The sequence below is a fragment of the Chelonia mydas genome, chromosome 21, assembly GCF_015237465.2.
Source record: "Chelonia mydas isolate rCheMyd1 chromosome 21, rCheMyd1.pri.v2, whole genome shotgun sequence".
Classification (NCBI taxonomy): Eukaryota; Metazoa; Chordata; order Testudines; family Cheloniidae; genus Chelonia; species Chelonia mydas.
The window spans coordinates 5,316,868-5,333,933 of record NC_051261.2 but is presented as its reverse complement, the minus strand read 5'-3'; the positions used below and the strand labels follow the sequence as shown (position 1 = coordinate 5,333,933).

The window sequence follows — 17,066 nt, the reverse complement described above, 5'->3', positions numbered from 1 at the left end:
ATGTTTACTTAATCTTTACAATTCACCTCTAACTGAAAAGTGCATTAATATTCATGATGCCATTCTCTTTTCCTTCAGCGATTACTTGTTCTCCTCCTCCTGATATTGTCAATGGGACACACAATGGCAGCAACATGGAAATCTTTCACCGTAACTCATCGGTAACTTACAAATGTGACCATAATTTCTCGCTTACTGGAGAGGCCTCCATTCACTGTACAACTAAAGATAACATCAATGGAGTCTGGAATGGGTCTGCCCCTGAATGCAAAGGTGACTGCCTATTCTTTTTTATCTTCCTCTTGTTCTACTTTCTCCCACCAGAAAAAACAATATTTTGGTTGCTAGGCAAACCCATAAACATGAGGAAATTGAGTTAGGCATTAATCCTCTAAAGATATAACTTGTGGGAAACCTGGTTGCTGTGGGAAACATAATCCTGAAGAAATGGCTGTCGCTTCACGTACACCAAAGGAAGAAAAATTAAGATCTCATGGGTAACCTTAATTCTGTGACTTCCTACCTTCTGAGTGCTCTACAATTTTAATAACTTGTTTCTGCTGTGGGTTTTATGTAACTTCTGGGTTTTTTAAAAAGAACAAAGACGTGTATGTGGAGGTAATGTCCCATCCTCTACCTCCATGTGTCATTTAAATGATTAGGGTACTGGAACACATGACTTATGAGGAGAGGCTGAGGGAACTGGGATTGTTTAGTCTGCAGAAGAGAAGAATGAGGGGGGATTTGATAGCTGCTTTCAACTACCTGAAAGGGGGTTTCAGAGAGGATGGATCTAGACTACTCTCAGTATTAGCAGATGACAGGACAAGGAGTAATGGTCTCAAGTTGCAGTGGGGGAGATTTAGGTTGGATATTAGGAAAATCTTTTTCACTAGGAGGGTGGTGAAACACTGGAATGCGTTACCGAGGGAGGTGGTGGAATGTCCTTTCTTAGAATTTTTTAAGGTCAGGCTTGACAAAGCCCTGGCTGGGATGATTTAATTGGGGATCGGTCCTGCTTTGAGCAGGGGGTTGGACTAGATGACCTCCTGAGGTCCCTTCCAACCCTGATATTCTATGGTTCTATTATTCTATGATCTCCTGATTCCCAACGCAATGCACCTTCTCTTAGGCCAAAGGATATTTTGACTTGAGGGGTGGAGATGCATAGTTCTGAGTAACATATGGCAATACCTTGCAGAGAATGCTCCGTGAGAACAGCATGTTCAGGGGCTTTAGAAGTCACTCTAGGAAGTTTTGATGAGTAAAACTGAAGGGAAATGAGAGATATTGGCAGTTTGTAACTCATGTTGGCAGCAAGAGGCACCACATTGAGCCTTTCCCATCCCTGCTGCAAACCACGGAACTGTTAGAGCTCTTAAAAAAGAAAAAAAAAAAGAGAGAGAGAGAGAACGTTTGTAAAGGGAAGTGGTAGGCAGCTCAATGTAGGGGTTGCTATGGGCTTCCCCTAGAATATATGAATGGGATCCCAGCAGCAGCCTGCAGGGTAGCCCAACTGATAGTACATGGGCTCTCGCTGTGACAACGTGTAAGTGGGGTAAGAATGTCTTCTCTCTAAAGCTGCAGATTCCTAAATATTGGTTTGGCAAGCTCCTGGCTCTGAGTGGCCAGCTGGTGATGGAAGACTGATGTAATGTTCAAAACTGCTTTTGCCCTCTTCTTTTTGCCTTAGTCATAATTACCCAGGACAAACCCACAACTGTCCCTCCTGAAGGAGCAGAAGGAGCTGGTACTTCCTCAGATAAATTGGAAGAACTTGGATTTGCTAAATGTCTAGAATTTTGGATTCAAAATGTGGCCCACTTGGAGTGTGGGTGGGAGCCTGAGAGTTGCTTAGGCGGGAGCTAGTCATGCAGTGGGGACTCAGCTACTCTGTGCTGCTAATCCAATCACTCTCTGCACCTCCACCATTCTTCTGCAGCGTGGTTGCTCTCCCTAGGCTAATTCCTGTCTTAATAACTTGACCTAGCACAGCAGTGAAGACATGCCTTTAGTTTAAACCTCTGGCTGTGTGAAGCTTATCTGTGCTCATAGGCCACTGGAAAACCTGAGGAACCCCCCACAACGGGGCTCGCTGACCTGTGGCAGGTCCCTGTAGCATCTAAGGCATGTCAGGATCCTTTTCAACAAAGGCAGCTGGGTGAAATTATTTAAAATCAATATCTTTCCTATTGAAATGAGAGTATGTTCTTATGTTTTTCTGATAGGTCTGTGTGGGACCCTGCCAAGGCTCCGTCGTGCCATCCCCCGTGATGCTAATCACACAGGGGGCTTCCCTATCAACGCAGAAGTGACATACAAGTGCGTTGATGGCTGTGTTAAAATCCCTGGAAAGTCAGACAGTGTAGTTTGCCTTCCAAACTCAGAGTGGTCAAGCATTGGAGAGTTTTGTGATCGTAAGTATTTTATTTTCTCTGGAACAAATTTGCTCGGGCCACCTTTCGCTGGTGGAAATGTCAGACATTCCCCCACTGAATAGGTCTACTCAAAATTAGCTTTAGTAACTGGTTTCAAGTTCCTTGCTGGATCAGTGACAATATACAGTTAACCTGCTTATTCAATAATCTTGTTGCAAAGTGGCCTGGGAACATCCATCAGTGAGACGGCTTGTGCTTGGTTCCGAAATGTGCGATTAAGATTGACAGGAATGGGAAGTAATTTTATATTTGAGTTTTAACTTCACAGAAATAGGTGGGGATGCCTCCATCCTCGGGATGCTCATACAGTTTTGCTGCATCACCTGGCATATATGAAATAAAGCTGTTTCAGAAATGATATAGCTGAATAGTACCACTTATATTACTATATTGCATAAATGTCCTGGCCAATGATAGCCAGGGGAGCGGTGCCTGCAGGTGAGAGCTGCACGGAGCTGTTTGCGCGCCTCCGCCTAGGAGCCAGACCTGCTGCTGGCCGCTTCCGGGCCACAGAACAGTTCCCGGTGCCAGGATAGGCAGGAAGCCTGCCTTAGCATCCGTGCTGCACCGCTGACAGGGAGTTGCCCCAGATAAGCCTGTGCCCCAATCCCCTTCCCCAGCCCTGAGCCCCCCTAAAACCTGGAGCCTATTCCTGCTCCCCAAACCCCTCATCCCCGGCCAGAGCCCTGACCCCTTCCTGCACCCTAGCCCAGAGAGCCCCACACAGCCTAAACCCTTCATTCCCAGCCCCGCCCTGCAGCCCTCACCCACGCACTCCAACCCTCTGCCCCAGCCCTAAGCCCCTACCACACCCCTCAACCCCAGCTCCGTTGGGACGTAGGCATCAACAGTTTTCTTAACTGGCTCGCCAGAAAAAAAGTTTGAAAACCACTGCCCTAAAGAACTCTAAATCCAGATTAACAAGAAGATGCAACAAATGGGTGAAGGTGGTTGGGAGGGAGGGCAGCCTGTTTTCATGTAGATTAGCTGTGCTTGCAGTGTGGCTGGCCTCATTTCTGGCTTGTATAAAATAGCAGGGTTCTACAGGCACTACAGCAAAAATAGGAGTTTTTTTAGAGGTCAAAGTAGCGGCTATGGAAGAAAGCCTGGAGGTTCTCTAGAAGTGGCTGAAGAGGCGATGGTTGGGTATGCTGGTAGATCTCAGCTGGTAGTTGACATGACAAGATGAGTCCTCTGGTAGGTAAGACAGGGCTGTGAGGAGAAGAGCTTTGAAAGAGAGGATACGAAGCTTGTTTTTGATGTGGTAAAGAAGGGAGTCCTGGTAGAGGGATGCAGAGAATAGGGGTTTACATAATCTGAAAAAAAGCCAAGTCCATAGAGAAGAATATAAGAGCCTGGACAAGAGCTTTGGCAGTCTGGACTGAGAAAAGCTGGATCTTGGGGAATTTAAGAAGGGAAAATGGCAAGATTTGGATACAGCCAGGACATGAGGGTCCATAGAAAGGGCTGAGTCAAAACTAATGCCCAGATTACAGGCATGAGCAGCTGAGAGGAGGATGATTTTGTTCAATCGGTGGCGACTGAAGACGTGGAGAAGGAAAGATTTGCAAGGGAACACAAGCTCTGTTTTTGCCATGTGCAGTTTAAGCTACTGGCAGGGAATCCAAACGGGAGTTTTGTGAGTTGTCAATATAACGATCGCATCCAAAGCTGAGAGAACATATCAGATCCCGAAGACAGGATGCAGAAGGAAAAGAGGGTGGGCTGAGGAGAGAATCCTGGCAAATCCTTGCTGATGGGGCAGAGGTGGGGGAGAGTTGGAGGATCCACTGTATTAGACCGGAAAGTACGAGATGGAAGAGTCAGGAGAAAAACCGTGAGAGGATAGAGTGACAAAAGCCAGTAGATGATGGGATTAAAAGAAGTAGAAATGCTTGATGGTGTCCAAGGCACGAAGAGGTCAAGGAGAATGGGGTGGGGTAGAGGTCCTGGGAATTGTGTGAGACTTCAATAAAGTGGAGAGGATGGACACAGCCCGGGGAAGGTCACAAGGTTCAAGCTGAAGAAGACCACCGTGGTTGTAAACAGAATGTTCAGTTAGAATTGGAGATGAGGTGCAGGGGGGAAATCTGTCTTTCTCTTTCTACATGCTTTAATCTACCAGTGCCTTTCTCTTGCTTAGCTCCTTCCTTTTCTCTTTTACTCCTTAGTTTGTATCACCCGCTGCTTGGAGCAGCACCCAGTTAACTTTGTCCAAGTTGCTTGCCTCTCTTCCTTAAAAATAATTGTAAAAAAATTTCCCTTCCCCTACATATTTTGTAAAGCGTCCTGCTCTAATGCTCAGATGCTGTTCCGTAGCTGTACTGTAATAGCTGCTACTGCCTTTAAATAGGGCTACCAGATAGCGACTCTGAACAAACAGGACGGGGGTGGAGGGTAGAAGGCACCTACGTAAGAGAAAGTCCCAAAAATGGGTCTGTCCCTTTAAGAACGAGACATCTGGTCACACTACCTCTAAATCATAAACTTTTGGCAAAGGTTTTTTAAAAACATGTGTGTGTTTTTTTATATAAATAGAAAGCTAAAAGTACAATTTTGATGCCTATCTTCATAGCTAAATCTTTCAGACCCTGTGTCTTTTTTTTCTTTTTTTTTTTGGTTAGATGACTGTGGTGCCCCCCCAAGGTTAAAATCTGCTGCCTTAAGTAAGGAAGATGAGAGGAAGAATTACCATCCTAGGGGGTCCACTGTGCGTTATGTCTGTCGTCCAGGATATGAGAGGACCGAACTGACACCTGTCATTACTTGTCTTGAGAATTTAACATGGTCAGAAAGCCCTGAGTTCTGTAGAGGTGGGTGTCTTTTTGGTCACTTTTCTCTCTCCATTGAGCGAGTGGCCCTCTGTGAGCAGACAGGAGTGTTTTGTGTTAAACAGCTGGTTCACATTTCAGCACCGGCTTGTCAATTTTAGTTTGGAGAAACTTTTTTGTCAGGTTTTGATGTTAAATTTAAATGAAGCTTTAAATGGAGAGAGAAAGCATAGAGAGTACTATTGAACAGTAGACAGCGTTTGCAGTAGTTAAGCTTTTCATTGTTTCGTTGTGCTTCCCAGCAGCAATTGGAAATCACAAATAATGCAGTAAAGTTAATATCCTACTGTGGTAAATATCCATTTAAAAATGGTGAGCACAGTATCCCTGGAAACTATATGTGAAGGAGAATATTCGTATTATTTTTGTCATTTCTAAAAGTTCACACATTTAAAAACTCTAGCCTCAGACACCACTCATTCTGCACACAGTTCAACCAAACGGAATCACCGTATTAAAAAATAAATACAATATTTAATAACTATATGTATGGCAAAGCTGTTCAAATACCAAAATACATATCAAAACTTAAATGACAGATGGCCCGCATTGTCAAGAATACCGTAAGTTTTGGCAAAGCTGCCTATATTGAGTCTGTGTCTGTTGTATTCCCTGCAAAACCCAGGAGAGTGAACTAACTGGACTGTGAGTCTGCCATTGCCATTGCCACAGTCCACGGGTGGCCAAACTTACTGACCCTTCGAGCCGCATACAACAATCTTCAGACGTTCAAGCGCTGGAGCAGGAGGCGTCTGCTGGGGCTCGGGGCTTCACCCCGCTCCTGCTGAAGCCCTGAGATTCCCTCTCTGCTGGGCGGTAGCCCCTAACCCACCACCCTGCCCCCAGGCAGAGGTCCCACCCCCCCGCAAGTATGGTAGGAAGGCTCCGTGAGCTGCACTTTAACTGTAAAAGAGCCACGTGCGGCTTGCGAGCCACAGTTTGGCCACCCCAGCCATAGTCTCTTCTAAGTATGTTAGAGTTTGTTGAAGCAACATAACGTGCTAATAGTGATCTCGTTCTGTGCTAGGGAAATCTTGTGGTGTTCCAAAAGGACCAGAGCATGGCAGAGCTGTTGATGTAACAAATGACCTGTATGGTGCAAAAGTCAACATAATTTGTGATGACGGGTGAGTTTTGGGCAACCGGTGCTGAGTAATTCACAGAGCTTAGTTTGGTGTAGAGCTACTGGGGAACAGTGGAAAATTAATAATAGAAATTCCGATCTAATTTAAAAACATAATCTGAGCAAGTGCTACAGATCTGCTGTCCTGGCTTCAGGGCTCTATTTAAAAAGTATAACCTTCAAGCTGAATTTGGCCAGGTGTGGATTATGATCCCTCAGTCCTCCAGTTGAAAGATTAAGTTGGGAGGAAGCAGGTGCAGCTACGGCATCATGGGGTGTGCTTCAATTTGTTCAAGCTGCTGTTGGAAAAAACTACCATAATATGTGATTGGATTCTAGTTTCATTGGATTGTGCGGGTACTTTCTGGACATCAGAGTAATTCAACAGGGAAGCACGTGGCATGAGCATGGATGTCTTCGTTTTAATTAATATATCATTTTGTTTTTCACTGTGTCACCCATTTTGGTGGTATGTGCAGGCAGCAAGGTTTAGATCCCTGTGCCGGGATTAGAATGATTGGGAGGGGCTGGTTATGGAATAATTTGCCTAGGGAAGTTGTGGAATCTCTGTCAGCGGAGATTTTTAAGAGCAGGTTAGACAAACGTCTGTCCGGGATGGTCTGGATAATACTTAGTCCTGCCTGAGTGCAGGAGACTGGACTCTCGAGGTTCCTTCCAGTCCTATGATTCTCTGTCTTCAAACCTCACAGAGATTGGGAGACAAGGAGAATGCCTTTTCCTGTAGCTGAGCTATCGGCCTACTTCTCAGGTGATGTAATACCAACTAGCTGTTACCAGATATCAAATCACTTTGCAAAGGAGGGCAGTATTGTTTACCTCATTTTACAGATGGGGAAACTGAAGCGCAGAGGGGAAGTGACTTCCCAAGGTCACCCACAGGACAGAGGCAGAAATGAGAATGGAATCCAAGTTTCCCGAGTCCCAGTCCGGTGGTTTTTCCTCTAGGCAATACTGCATCTGAGTTGTACCCACAAGAATGTCCGAGCCATTTGTTGTGGTACTTCACATTTTCCTGTGCAGAAGCGCACAGGAGCTGCACACCTTGGAATTGTGTCCGCCAACGAAAACTTTGGGTTTAAGTGGGCTGATGAGGTTTGGACATTGAGACGTTCAGGTTTTGAAAGAGTGGCAGCAGCGGGACAGCCCTTGGGCAGCTGTCTTCTCGCCCTGTTGTTTCTGCCAGCACAAGAGGCCTTTGCATGTAATGTTCTAAGTTGGAAGAAAAGCAGTAGCCACCTGGCCACAAATGATGTTCATGTCTATCCTTGTTAGCCCCTGCCGTTTCAGCAGACTGGTGAAAGACCCTGCAGAAACCAGCTTTACTAGGGGCACCTCTCATCTATTTCTCTAAACCTCTTTCCCAAATAAATAAGGCCACGACCTTTAGCCTGTAGTGTTAAAAGAAGTAGCGAAGGCTAAGTGACTGCATTGCCAGTATGCAGTACCGTACTTCCTGTGCAAGCATTAGCTAGCGGTCTAGCTAAGTGGGTCTTGGGTGTGGACTGTTGGCAACTCTTTGGTAAAAGAGCAGAGTTAAAATAGGAAGAGGAATGATGGCACTAAACAGACTGAGCTACTGACTTCCAGAGTGACAGAGATACCCTTTGAGTACTGTTCTCCCCGTTTAGCTGGGGCTGTAATCAAAGGGGTAGAATGGCAAAAGCACACATCCGGAACACTGTTCTGCAGATTGGAGCGAGGGAGGTGTGACGCAGCCTCTTACTCTGCAAATGCAAACCTCTTTGACATACAAACACTTCAACAGTCTGGAAAATTACTCATTTCTTTAGTGTTTTTCAAATTCTAGAACTTACCTAGGGACTTCTTCCACCTTCTGGAGATGTAAGAAATAAGCATTAAAAATGTGGAGAAAAGACACTTACTTGTTGTTTCCTTTTGCTAAGGTTTAACAAAGGTATTGCCCAGGAATTCCCAAGCATCTAGCTAGTATAGACTTTAAGGGGAAGGATTTCACCTGCTCACATGGTCTCTGCAGTCTTCAAGCCACCTATTTGCTTGTTCTACATTGATTTTAACCAATCAGCATTCCGTGGTCCTAGGGATCATGTTCGTACTTACAGCAGGAATGACTCTACAGGTCCAGAATTTTGGAAAAGGGGTTATTACAGGAGTAATTAGATAGTTAGGTAAGAAGCTTTTTCTCTTTTCTTTAGGTTCAGATTACGTGGGCGGACTTTCATCCAATGTTTGCGGAAGGGAGATCAAGTTGAATGGAGTCCACTTCCAACTTGTCAAGGTCAGGCTATTTTTATGGATTTAAGAAGAACTCGTGATTGGAACTGTTTCAGAGTAACCATTACAGAGCTCACAGAGCTTTCATGTGTGTTTCATATTCACTCGATGTCCATTATCGATCATATATGTATATATTTTTGGGAGCGGGGAAGTCTGATGAAAGTGTAGGAGGATCCATTGTGTTGCTGGTGCCTTCTGTGGAAGCCACACTTCAAACAAACAAACAAAAAACCCCACAGCCCTCTCTATCCCTACAGAGCACTCCTCTTGAGATTGCTGTCTGGTGTATAGATTCCAACCCAACTAACGACCTCATCACAATTGAACCCTGAACACGGGGATGGTGGAGTTGGATTGGTTTCTCATTCCTCCCCAAATAATCTCTGCTGCTTTTGAAGTCTTTCATCCAACTTTTTTTTATTTAGTGTAATTCCTCCCCGTTAATTATTCTCTTCCCTTCGCCTCAAAACCAACCAACCAACCAACCAACCCTGGGACTCCACATTCAAAATCTCAGGCTATTTCAGAGTGAAATCCAGTATTTAAACTTCTTCTTCCCAATTTATTTGCTTTAACTATTTTGTCCTTTTGGACACTACCTGGGGATCTGTCAACCAGGCTATCGCCATCTGGTCTAGAACCAGCTGCAGTTAGAAGGAAAGTCATAATTTAAGCTTTCAGCTTCTGGAACATTGTAGAAGCACAACTATTGTCTTTCAAGGATGTCAATCAAAGAGCCAAGCTCCTTATATATAATGTGGGGGAGGGATGTGGTCTGACAAGGCTGTTATCCAGGATTTGTTTAATGGAGCCAAAATCTTCTAGCTGAACGGATGTTGGGAGTGGAGAAAAGTTTGAAAGCAGAAAGCCTTGTAAATCTAAGGAAGGTAATGCCTCGCATTTTGTTAAAACACAGTACTAATTACACTCTCAAAAGGTTACATTTTTTCCCCCTTTTGGGGAGGAATTGTAAACAAATGTTTACTTAATCTTTACAATTCACCTCTAACTGAAAAGTGCATTAATATTCATGGTGCTATTCTCTTTTCCTTCAGCGATTACTTGTTCTCCTCCTCCTGATATTGTCAATGGGACACACAATGGCAGCAACATGGAAATCTTTCACCGTAACTCATCGGTAACTTACAAATGTGACCATAATTTCTCGCTTACTGGAGAGGCCTCCATTCACTGTACAACTAAAGATAACATCAATGGAGTCTGGAATGGGTCTGCCCCTGAATGCAAAGGTGACTGCCTATTTTTTTAATCTTCCTCTTGTTCTACTTTCTCCCACCAGAAAAAACAATATTTTGGTTGCTAGGCAAACCCATAAACATGAGGAAATTGAGTTAGGCATTAATCCTCTAAAGATATAACTTGTGGGAAACCTGGTTGCTGTGGGAAACATAATCCTGAAGAAATGGCTGTCGCTTCACGTACACCAAAGGAGGAAAAATTAAGATCTCATGGGTAACCTTAATTCTGTGACTTCCTACCTTCTGAGTGCTCTACAATTTTAATAACTTGTTTCTGCTGTGGGTTTTTATGTAAGGTTTGGGCTTTTTAAAAAGAACAAAGACGTGTATGTGGAGGTAATGTCCCATCTTCTACCTCCATGTGTCATTGAGGTTTGACTCTTGGGCCTAAGGTACTGCAGCATCGACCTCTATAGTTCTTTAACTTGAATTATAATAGGTGGCAGCAGGAGTAAATTGTTATATGGACCAACCGCTAGAGGAGGATGCACAGCACACTAAAACAATGGATTATATATTCACAAATAGCCTCATTGTACACACTGCATCGCCAAATATTTAGATTTGGCAAATTCTTTCGGTTAGGCTAAGTGGATGAGACTTGGGTCTGCCAGATTAGAGATCTGGGTTCTCTTCCTAGCTTATGTAACTTTTATTCAGGGAGGATGGGTTGCTCAGTGCGAACTTGGGTTTTGAAGGGCACAGGATTGTTAACACCAGTCAGTAGAAATAATGAGAGTTGAACTCATCATCTCAATATCTTAATTAATGATCTGGAGGATGGGGTGGATTGCACCCTCAGCAAGTTTGCAGATGACACTAAACTGGGAGGAGAGGTAGATACGCTGGAGGGTAGGGATAGGATACAGAGAGCCCTAGACAAATTGGAGGATTGGGCCAAAAGAAATCTGATGAGGTTCAACAAGGACAAGTGCAGACTCCTGCGGTTAGGACGGAAGAATCCAATGCACCGCTACAGACTAGGGACCGAATGGCTCGGCAGAAGTTCTGCAGAAAAGGACCTAGGGGTTACAGTGGACGAGAAGCTGGATATGAGTCAACAGTGTGCCCTTGTTGTCAAGAAGGCCAATGGCATTTTGGGATGTATAAGTAGGGGCATTGCCAGCAGATCGAGGGACGTGATCGTTCCCCTCTATTCGACTTTGGTGAGGCCTCATCTGGAGTACTGTGTCCAGTTTTGGGCCCCACACTACAAGAAGGATGTGGCAAAATTGGAGAGAGTCCAGCGGAGGGCAACAAAAATGATTAGGGAACTGGAACACATGACTTATGAGGAGAGGCTGAGGGAATTGGGATTGGTTAGTCTACAGAAGAGAAGAATGAGGGGGGATTTGATAGCTGCTTTCAACTACCTGAAAGGGGGTTCCAAAGAGGATGGATCTAGACTATTCTCAGTGGTAGCGGATGACAGGACAAGGAGTAATGGTCTCAAGTTGCAGTGGGGGAGATTTAGGTTGGATATTAGGAAAAACTTTTTCAGTAGGAGAGTGGTGAAACACTGGAATGCGTTACCGAGGGAGGTGGTGGAATCTTCTTCCTTAGAAGTTTTAAAGGTCAGGCTTGACAAAGCCCTGGCTGGGATGATTTAATTGGGGATCAGTCCTGCTTTGAGCAGGGGTTTGGACTAGATGACCTCCTGAGGTCCCTTCCAACCCTGATATTCTATGGTTCTATTATTCTATGATCTCCTGATTCCCAACGCAATGCACCTTCTCTTAGGCCAAAGGATATTTTGACTTGAGGGGTGGAGATGCATAGTTCTGAGTAACATATGGCAATACCTTGCAGAGAATGCTCCGTGAGAACAGCATGTTCAGGGGCTTTAGAAGTCACTCTAGGAAGTTTTGATGAGTAAAACTGAAGGGAAATGAGAGATATTGGCAGTTTGTAACTCATGTTGGCAGCAAGAGGCACCACATTGAGCCTTTCCCATCCCTGCTGCAAACCACGGAACTGTTAGAGCTCTTAAAAAAGAAAAAAAAAGAGAGAGAGAGAGAGAACGTTTGTAAAGGGAAGTGGTAGGCAGCTCAATGTAGGGGTTGCTATGGGCTTCCCCTAGAATATATGAATGGGATCCCAGCAGCAGCCTGCAGGGTAGCCCAACTGATAGTACATGGGCTCTCGCTGTGACAACGTGTAAGTGGGGTAAGAATGTCTTCTCTCTAAAGCTGCAGATTCCTAAATATTGGTTTGGTAAGCGTCTGGCTCTGAGTGGCCAGCTGGTGATGGAAGACTGATGTAATGTTCATAACTGCTTTTGCCCTCTTCTTTTTGCCTTAGTCATAATTACCCAGGACAAACCCACAACTGTCCCTCCTGAAGGAGCAGAAGGAGCTGGTACTTCCTCAGATAAATTGGAAGAACTTGGATTTGCTAAATGTCTAGAATTTTGGATTCAAAATGTGGCCCACTTGGAGTGTGGGTGGGAGCCTGAGAGTTGCTTAGGCGGGAGCTAGTCATGCAGTGGGGACTCAGCTACTCTGTGCTGCTAATCCAATCACTCTCTGCACCTCCACCATTCTTCTGCAGCGTGGTTGCTCTCCCTAGGCTAATTCCTGTCTTAATAACTTGACCTAGCACAGCAGTGAAGACATGCCTTTAGTTTAAACCTCTGGCTGTGTGAAGCTCATCTGTGCTCATAGGCCACTGGAAAACCTGAGGAACCCCCCACAACGGGGCTCGCTGACCTGTGGCAGGTCCCTGTAGCATCTAAGGCATGTCAGGATCCTTTTCAACAAAGGCAGCTGGGTGAAATTATTTAAAATCAATATCTTTCCTATTGAAATGAGAGTATGTTCTTATGTTTTTCTGATAGGTCTGTGTGGGACCCTGCCAAGGCTCCGTCGTGCCATCCCCCGTGATGCTAATCACACAGGGGGCTTCCCTATCAACGCAGAAGTGACATACAAGTGCGTTGATGGCTGTGTTAAAATCCCTGGAAAGTCAGACAGTGTAGTTTGCCTTCCAAACTCAGAGTGGTCAAGCATTGGAGAGTTTTGTGATCGTAAGTATTTTATTTTCTCTGGAACAAATTTGCTCGGGCCACCCTTCACTGATGGAAATGTCAGACATTCCCCCACTGAATAGGTCTACTCAAAATTAGCTTTAGTAACTGGTTTCAAGTTCCTTGCTGGATCAGTGACAATATACAGTTAACCTGCTTATTCAATAATCTTGTTGCAAAGCAGCCTGGGAACATCCATCAGTGAGACGACTTGTGCTTGGTTCCGAAATGTGCGATTAAGATTGACAGGAATGGGAAGTAATTTTATATTTGAGTTTTAACTTCACAGAAATAGGTGGGGATGCCTCCATCCTCGGGATGCTCATACAGTTTTGCTGCATCACCTGGCATATATGAAATAAAGCTGTTTCAGAAATGATATAGCTGAATAGTACCACTTATATTACTATATTGCATAAATGTCCTGGCCAATGATAGCCGGGGGGGCGGTGCCTGCAGGTGAGAGCTGCACGGAGCTGTTTGCGCGCCTCCGCCTAGGAGCCAGACCTGCTGCTGGCCGCTTCCGGGGCACAGAACGGTTCCCGGTGCCAGGATAGGCAGGAAGCCTGCCTTAGCATCCCTGCTGCACCGCTGACAGGGAGCTGCCCCAGATAAGCCTGTGCCCCAATCCCCTTCCCCAGCCCTGAGCCCCCCTAAAACCTGGAGCCTATTCCTGCTCCCCAAACCCCTCATCCCCAGCCAGAGCTCTGACCCCTTCCTGCACCCTAGCCCAGAGAGCCCCACACACCCTGAACCCTTCATTCCCAGCCCCGCCCTGCAGCCCTCACCCGCGCACCCCAACCCTCTGCCCCAGCCCTAAGCCCCTCCCACACGCTCATCCCCAGCTCCGTTGGGACATAGGCATCAACAATTTTCTTAACTGGCTCGCCAGAAAAAAAGTTTGAAAACCACTGCCCTAAAGAACTCTAAATCCAGATTAACAAGAAGATGCAACAAATGGATGAAACAAATGGGTGAAGGTGGTTGGGAGGGAGGGCAGCCTGTTTTCATGTAGATTAGATTTTAGAGGTCAAAGTAGCAGCTATGGAAGAAAGCCTGGAGGTTCTCTAGAAGTGGCTGAAGAGGCGATGGTTGGGTATGCTGGTAGATCTCAGCTGGTAGTTGACATGACAAGATGAGACCTCTGGTAGGTAAGGCAGGGCTGTGAGGAGATGTGGTTTGAAAGAGAGGATACGAAGCTTGTTTTTGATGTGGTAAAGAAGGGAGTCCTGGTGGAGGGATGCAGAGAATAGGGGTTTACATAATCTGAAAAAAAGCCAAGTCCATAGAGAAGAATATAAGGGCCTGGACAAGAGCTTTGGCAGTCTGGACTGAGAAAAGCTGGATCTTGGGGAATTTAAGAAGGGAAAATGGAAGATTTGGATACAGTCGAGACATGAGGATCTATAGAAAGGGCTGAGTCAAAACTAATGCCCAGATTACAGGCATGAGCAGCTGAGAGAAGATGATTTTGTTCAATCGGTGGCGACTGAGGACGTGGAGAGGGAAAGATTTGCAAGGGAACACAAGCTCTGTTTTTGCCATGTGCAGTTTAAGCTACTGGCAGGGAATCCAAACGGGAGTTTTGTGAGTTGTCAATATGACGATCGCATCCAAAGCTGAGAGAACATATCAGATCCCGAAGACAGGATGCAGAAGGAAAAGAGGGTGGGCTGAGGAGAGAATCCTGGCAGATCCTTGCTGATGGGGCAGGGGTGGGGGAGAGTTGGAGGATCTACTGAACTAGACCTGAAAGTACGAGATGGAAGAGTCAGGAGAAAAACCGTGAGAGGATAGAGTGACAAAAGCCAGTAGATGATGGGATTAAAAGAAGTAGAAATGCTTGATGGTGTCCAAGGCACAAACAGGTCAAGGAGGATGGGGTGGGGTAGAGGTCCTGTGTGAGACTTCAATAAAGTGGAGAGGATGGACACAGCCCGGGGAAGGTCACAAGGTTCAAGCTGAAGAAGACCACCGTGGTTGTAAACAGAATGTTCAGTTAGAATTGGAGATGAGGTGCAGGGGGGAAATCTGTCTTTCTCTTTCTACATGCTTTAATCTACCAATGCCTTTCTCTCTCTTAGCTCCTTCCTTTTCTCTTTTACTGCTTAGTTTGTATCACCCGCTGCTTGGAGCAGCACCCAGTTAACTTTGTCCAAGTTGATTGCCTCTCTTCCTTAAAAATAATTGTAAAAAAATCTCCCTTCCCCTGCAAATTTTGTAAAGCGTCCTGCTCTAATGCTCAGATGCTGTTCCGTGGCTGTACTGTAATAGCTGCTGCTGCCTTTAAATAGGGCTACCAGATAGCAACTCTGAACAAACAGGACGGGGGTGGAGGGTAGTAGGCACCTACGTAAGAAAAAGTCCCAAAAAACGGGTCTGTCCCTTTAAGAACGAGACATCTGGTCACACTACCTCTAAATCATAAACTTTTGGCAAAGGTTTTTTAAAAACGTGTGTGTGTGTTTATATATAAATAGAAAGCTAAAAGTACAATTTTGATGCCTATCTTCATAGCTAAATCTTTCTTTTTTTTTTTGGTTAGATGACTGTGGTGCCCCCCCAAGGTTAAAATCTGCTGCCTTAAGTAAGGAAGATGAGAGGAAGAATTACCATCCTAGGGGGTCCACTGTGCGTTATGTCTGTCGTCCAGGATATGAGAGGACCGAACTGACACCTGTCATTACTTGTCTTGAGAATTCAGCATGGTCAGAAAGCCCTGAGTTCTGTAGAGGTGGGTGTCTTTTTGGTCACTTTTCTCTCTCCATTGAGCAAGTGGCCCTCTGTGAGCAGACAGGAGTGTTTTGTGTTAAACAGCTGGTTCACATTTCAGCACCGGCTTGTCAATTTTAGTTTGGAGAAACTTTTTTGTCAGGTTTTGATGCTAAATTTAAATGAAGCTTTAAATGGAGAGAGAAAGCATAGAGAGTACTATTGAACAGTAGACAGCGTTTGCAGTAGTTAAGCTTTTCATTGTTTCGTTGCGCTTCCCAGCAGCAATTGGAAATCACAAATAATGCAGTAAAGTTAATATTCTACTGTTTTGCTGCATCACCTGTCAAATATGAAATAAAGCTGTTTCAGAAATGATTTACCTGCAGAGTACCATTTATATTACTATATTGCGTAAAGGTCCCAATTGCATATCATTGAGCTTTATTTATACGACAACAACAACAACAACAAAAGAACCCAAACTGTGTTTCTGCCAACACTGAAGCCATCAGTAAACGTGAGTCCTGCACTTAGTTATGATGAACAATATGGGTACAAGTGAATATGTATACTCCATTTTTTTATACTAAAATTGTTAACATTAAAGACTATAAATTTATTAGTGAGGTATTTCCTAAGGACCAATTGTTTCAGTTATTTTAGGAGTCTTTGAAAGGCCACTTCAGTGCACTCTCTACCTTCCTTGTTAGTATTGTAATCTTTCATACAATTTCCCTAAAAATCTTAGTCTGAGAATTGCTTTAACACGAGTCTGATTTTTAAATGCAAAACTCATTGACATCGGTGATGGCAGTTCTGCTCAATCTTTGGAAGGAGTTACCCATTTAATGTCTAACCAGCAGCTATGGAAGATACTAAATGACCTTCTTCTAGTAAGGACAGCAAAAGTCTGTCTCTTGAAATGATCTATTTGGATAATTTGAAATACTGATTGCAACACTTTTTACATATGTTTACAGTGCAATTCAAAATCCGTGGCTGGCCCGTGCCAGCTGACTCGGGCTCCCAGGGCTCGGGCTAAGGGATTGTTTAATTGTGGTGCAGACGTTTGGGCTCAGACTCGAGCTGGGGTTGTAGGTCCCTGTGAGGTGGGAAAGTCGCAGGCCCGAGCCCAAATATCTGCGTTACCGTTAAACAGCCCCTTAGCCCTAGAAAGCAGGCGTGGGCCAGGTGCAGGTGTATAATTTCAATGTAGACATACCCCAACACCAACCTATGACGACATGCTAGGGTGGATATTCTGATACCCCATCCAGACAGCCCATGTGTAATGATTCTGTGCTTACTCAGTGTTTTCACAAACACATGGCTGGCCAGTGCAGGCTTGGAAAACTGTGTAAGAGAATAGTTCACATCTCTTGGTTTATATTGTTGAAA

General features: G+C 44.8%; 1 protein-coding gene across 1 annotated transcript in view; it reads left to right on the top strand.

The window, feature by feature from the left end:
* Positions 1–17,066, top strand: part of LOC102941465 (complement receptor type 1) — a 195,833-nt gene that overhangs the window by 12,442 nt on the left and 166,325 nt on the right. Inside the window, exons 6-16 of the mRNA XM_043533800.1 lie at positions 79–273; positions 1,694–1,762; positions 2,229–2,417; positions 5,063–5,251; positions 6,297–6,396; positions 7,103–7,355; positions 8,221–8,255; positions 8,588–8,670; positions 9,725–9,919; positions 12,765–12,953; positions 15,499–15,687. Coding sequence (XP_043389735.1) covers positions 79–273; positions 1,694–1,762; positions 2,229–2,417; positions 5,063–5,251; positions 6,297–6,396; positions 7,103–7,355; positions 8,221–8,255; positions 8,588–8,670; positions 9,725–9,919; positions 12,765–12,953; positions 15,499–15,687 — 1,686 coding nt within the window. The remainder of the gene's footprint in view (positions 1–78; positions 274–1,693; positions 1,763–2,228; positions 2,418–5,062; positions 5,252–6,296; positions 6,397–7,102; positions 7,356–8,220; positions 8,256–8,587; positions 8,671–9,724; positions 9,920–12,764; positions 12,954–15,498; positions 15,688–17,066) is intronic.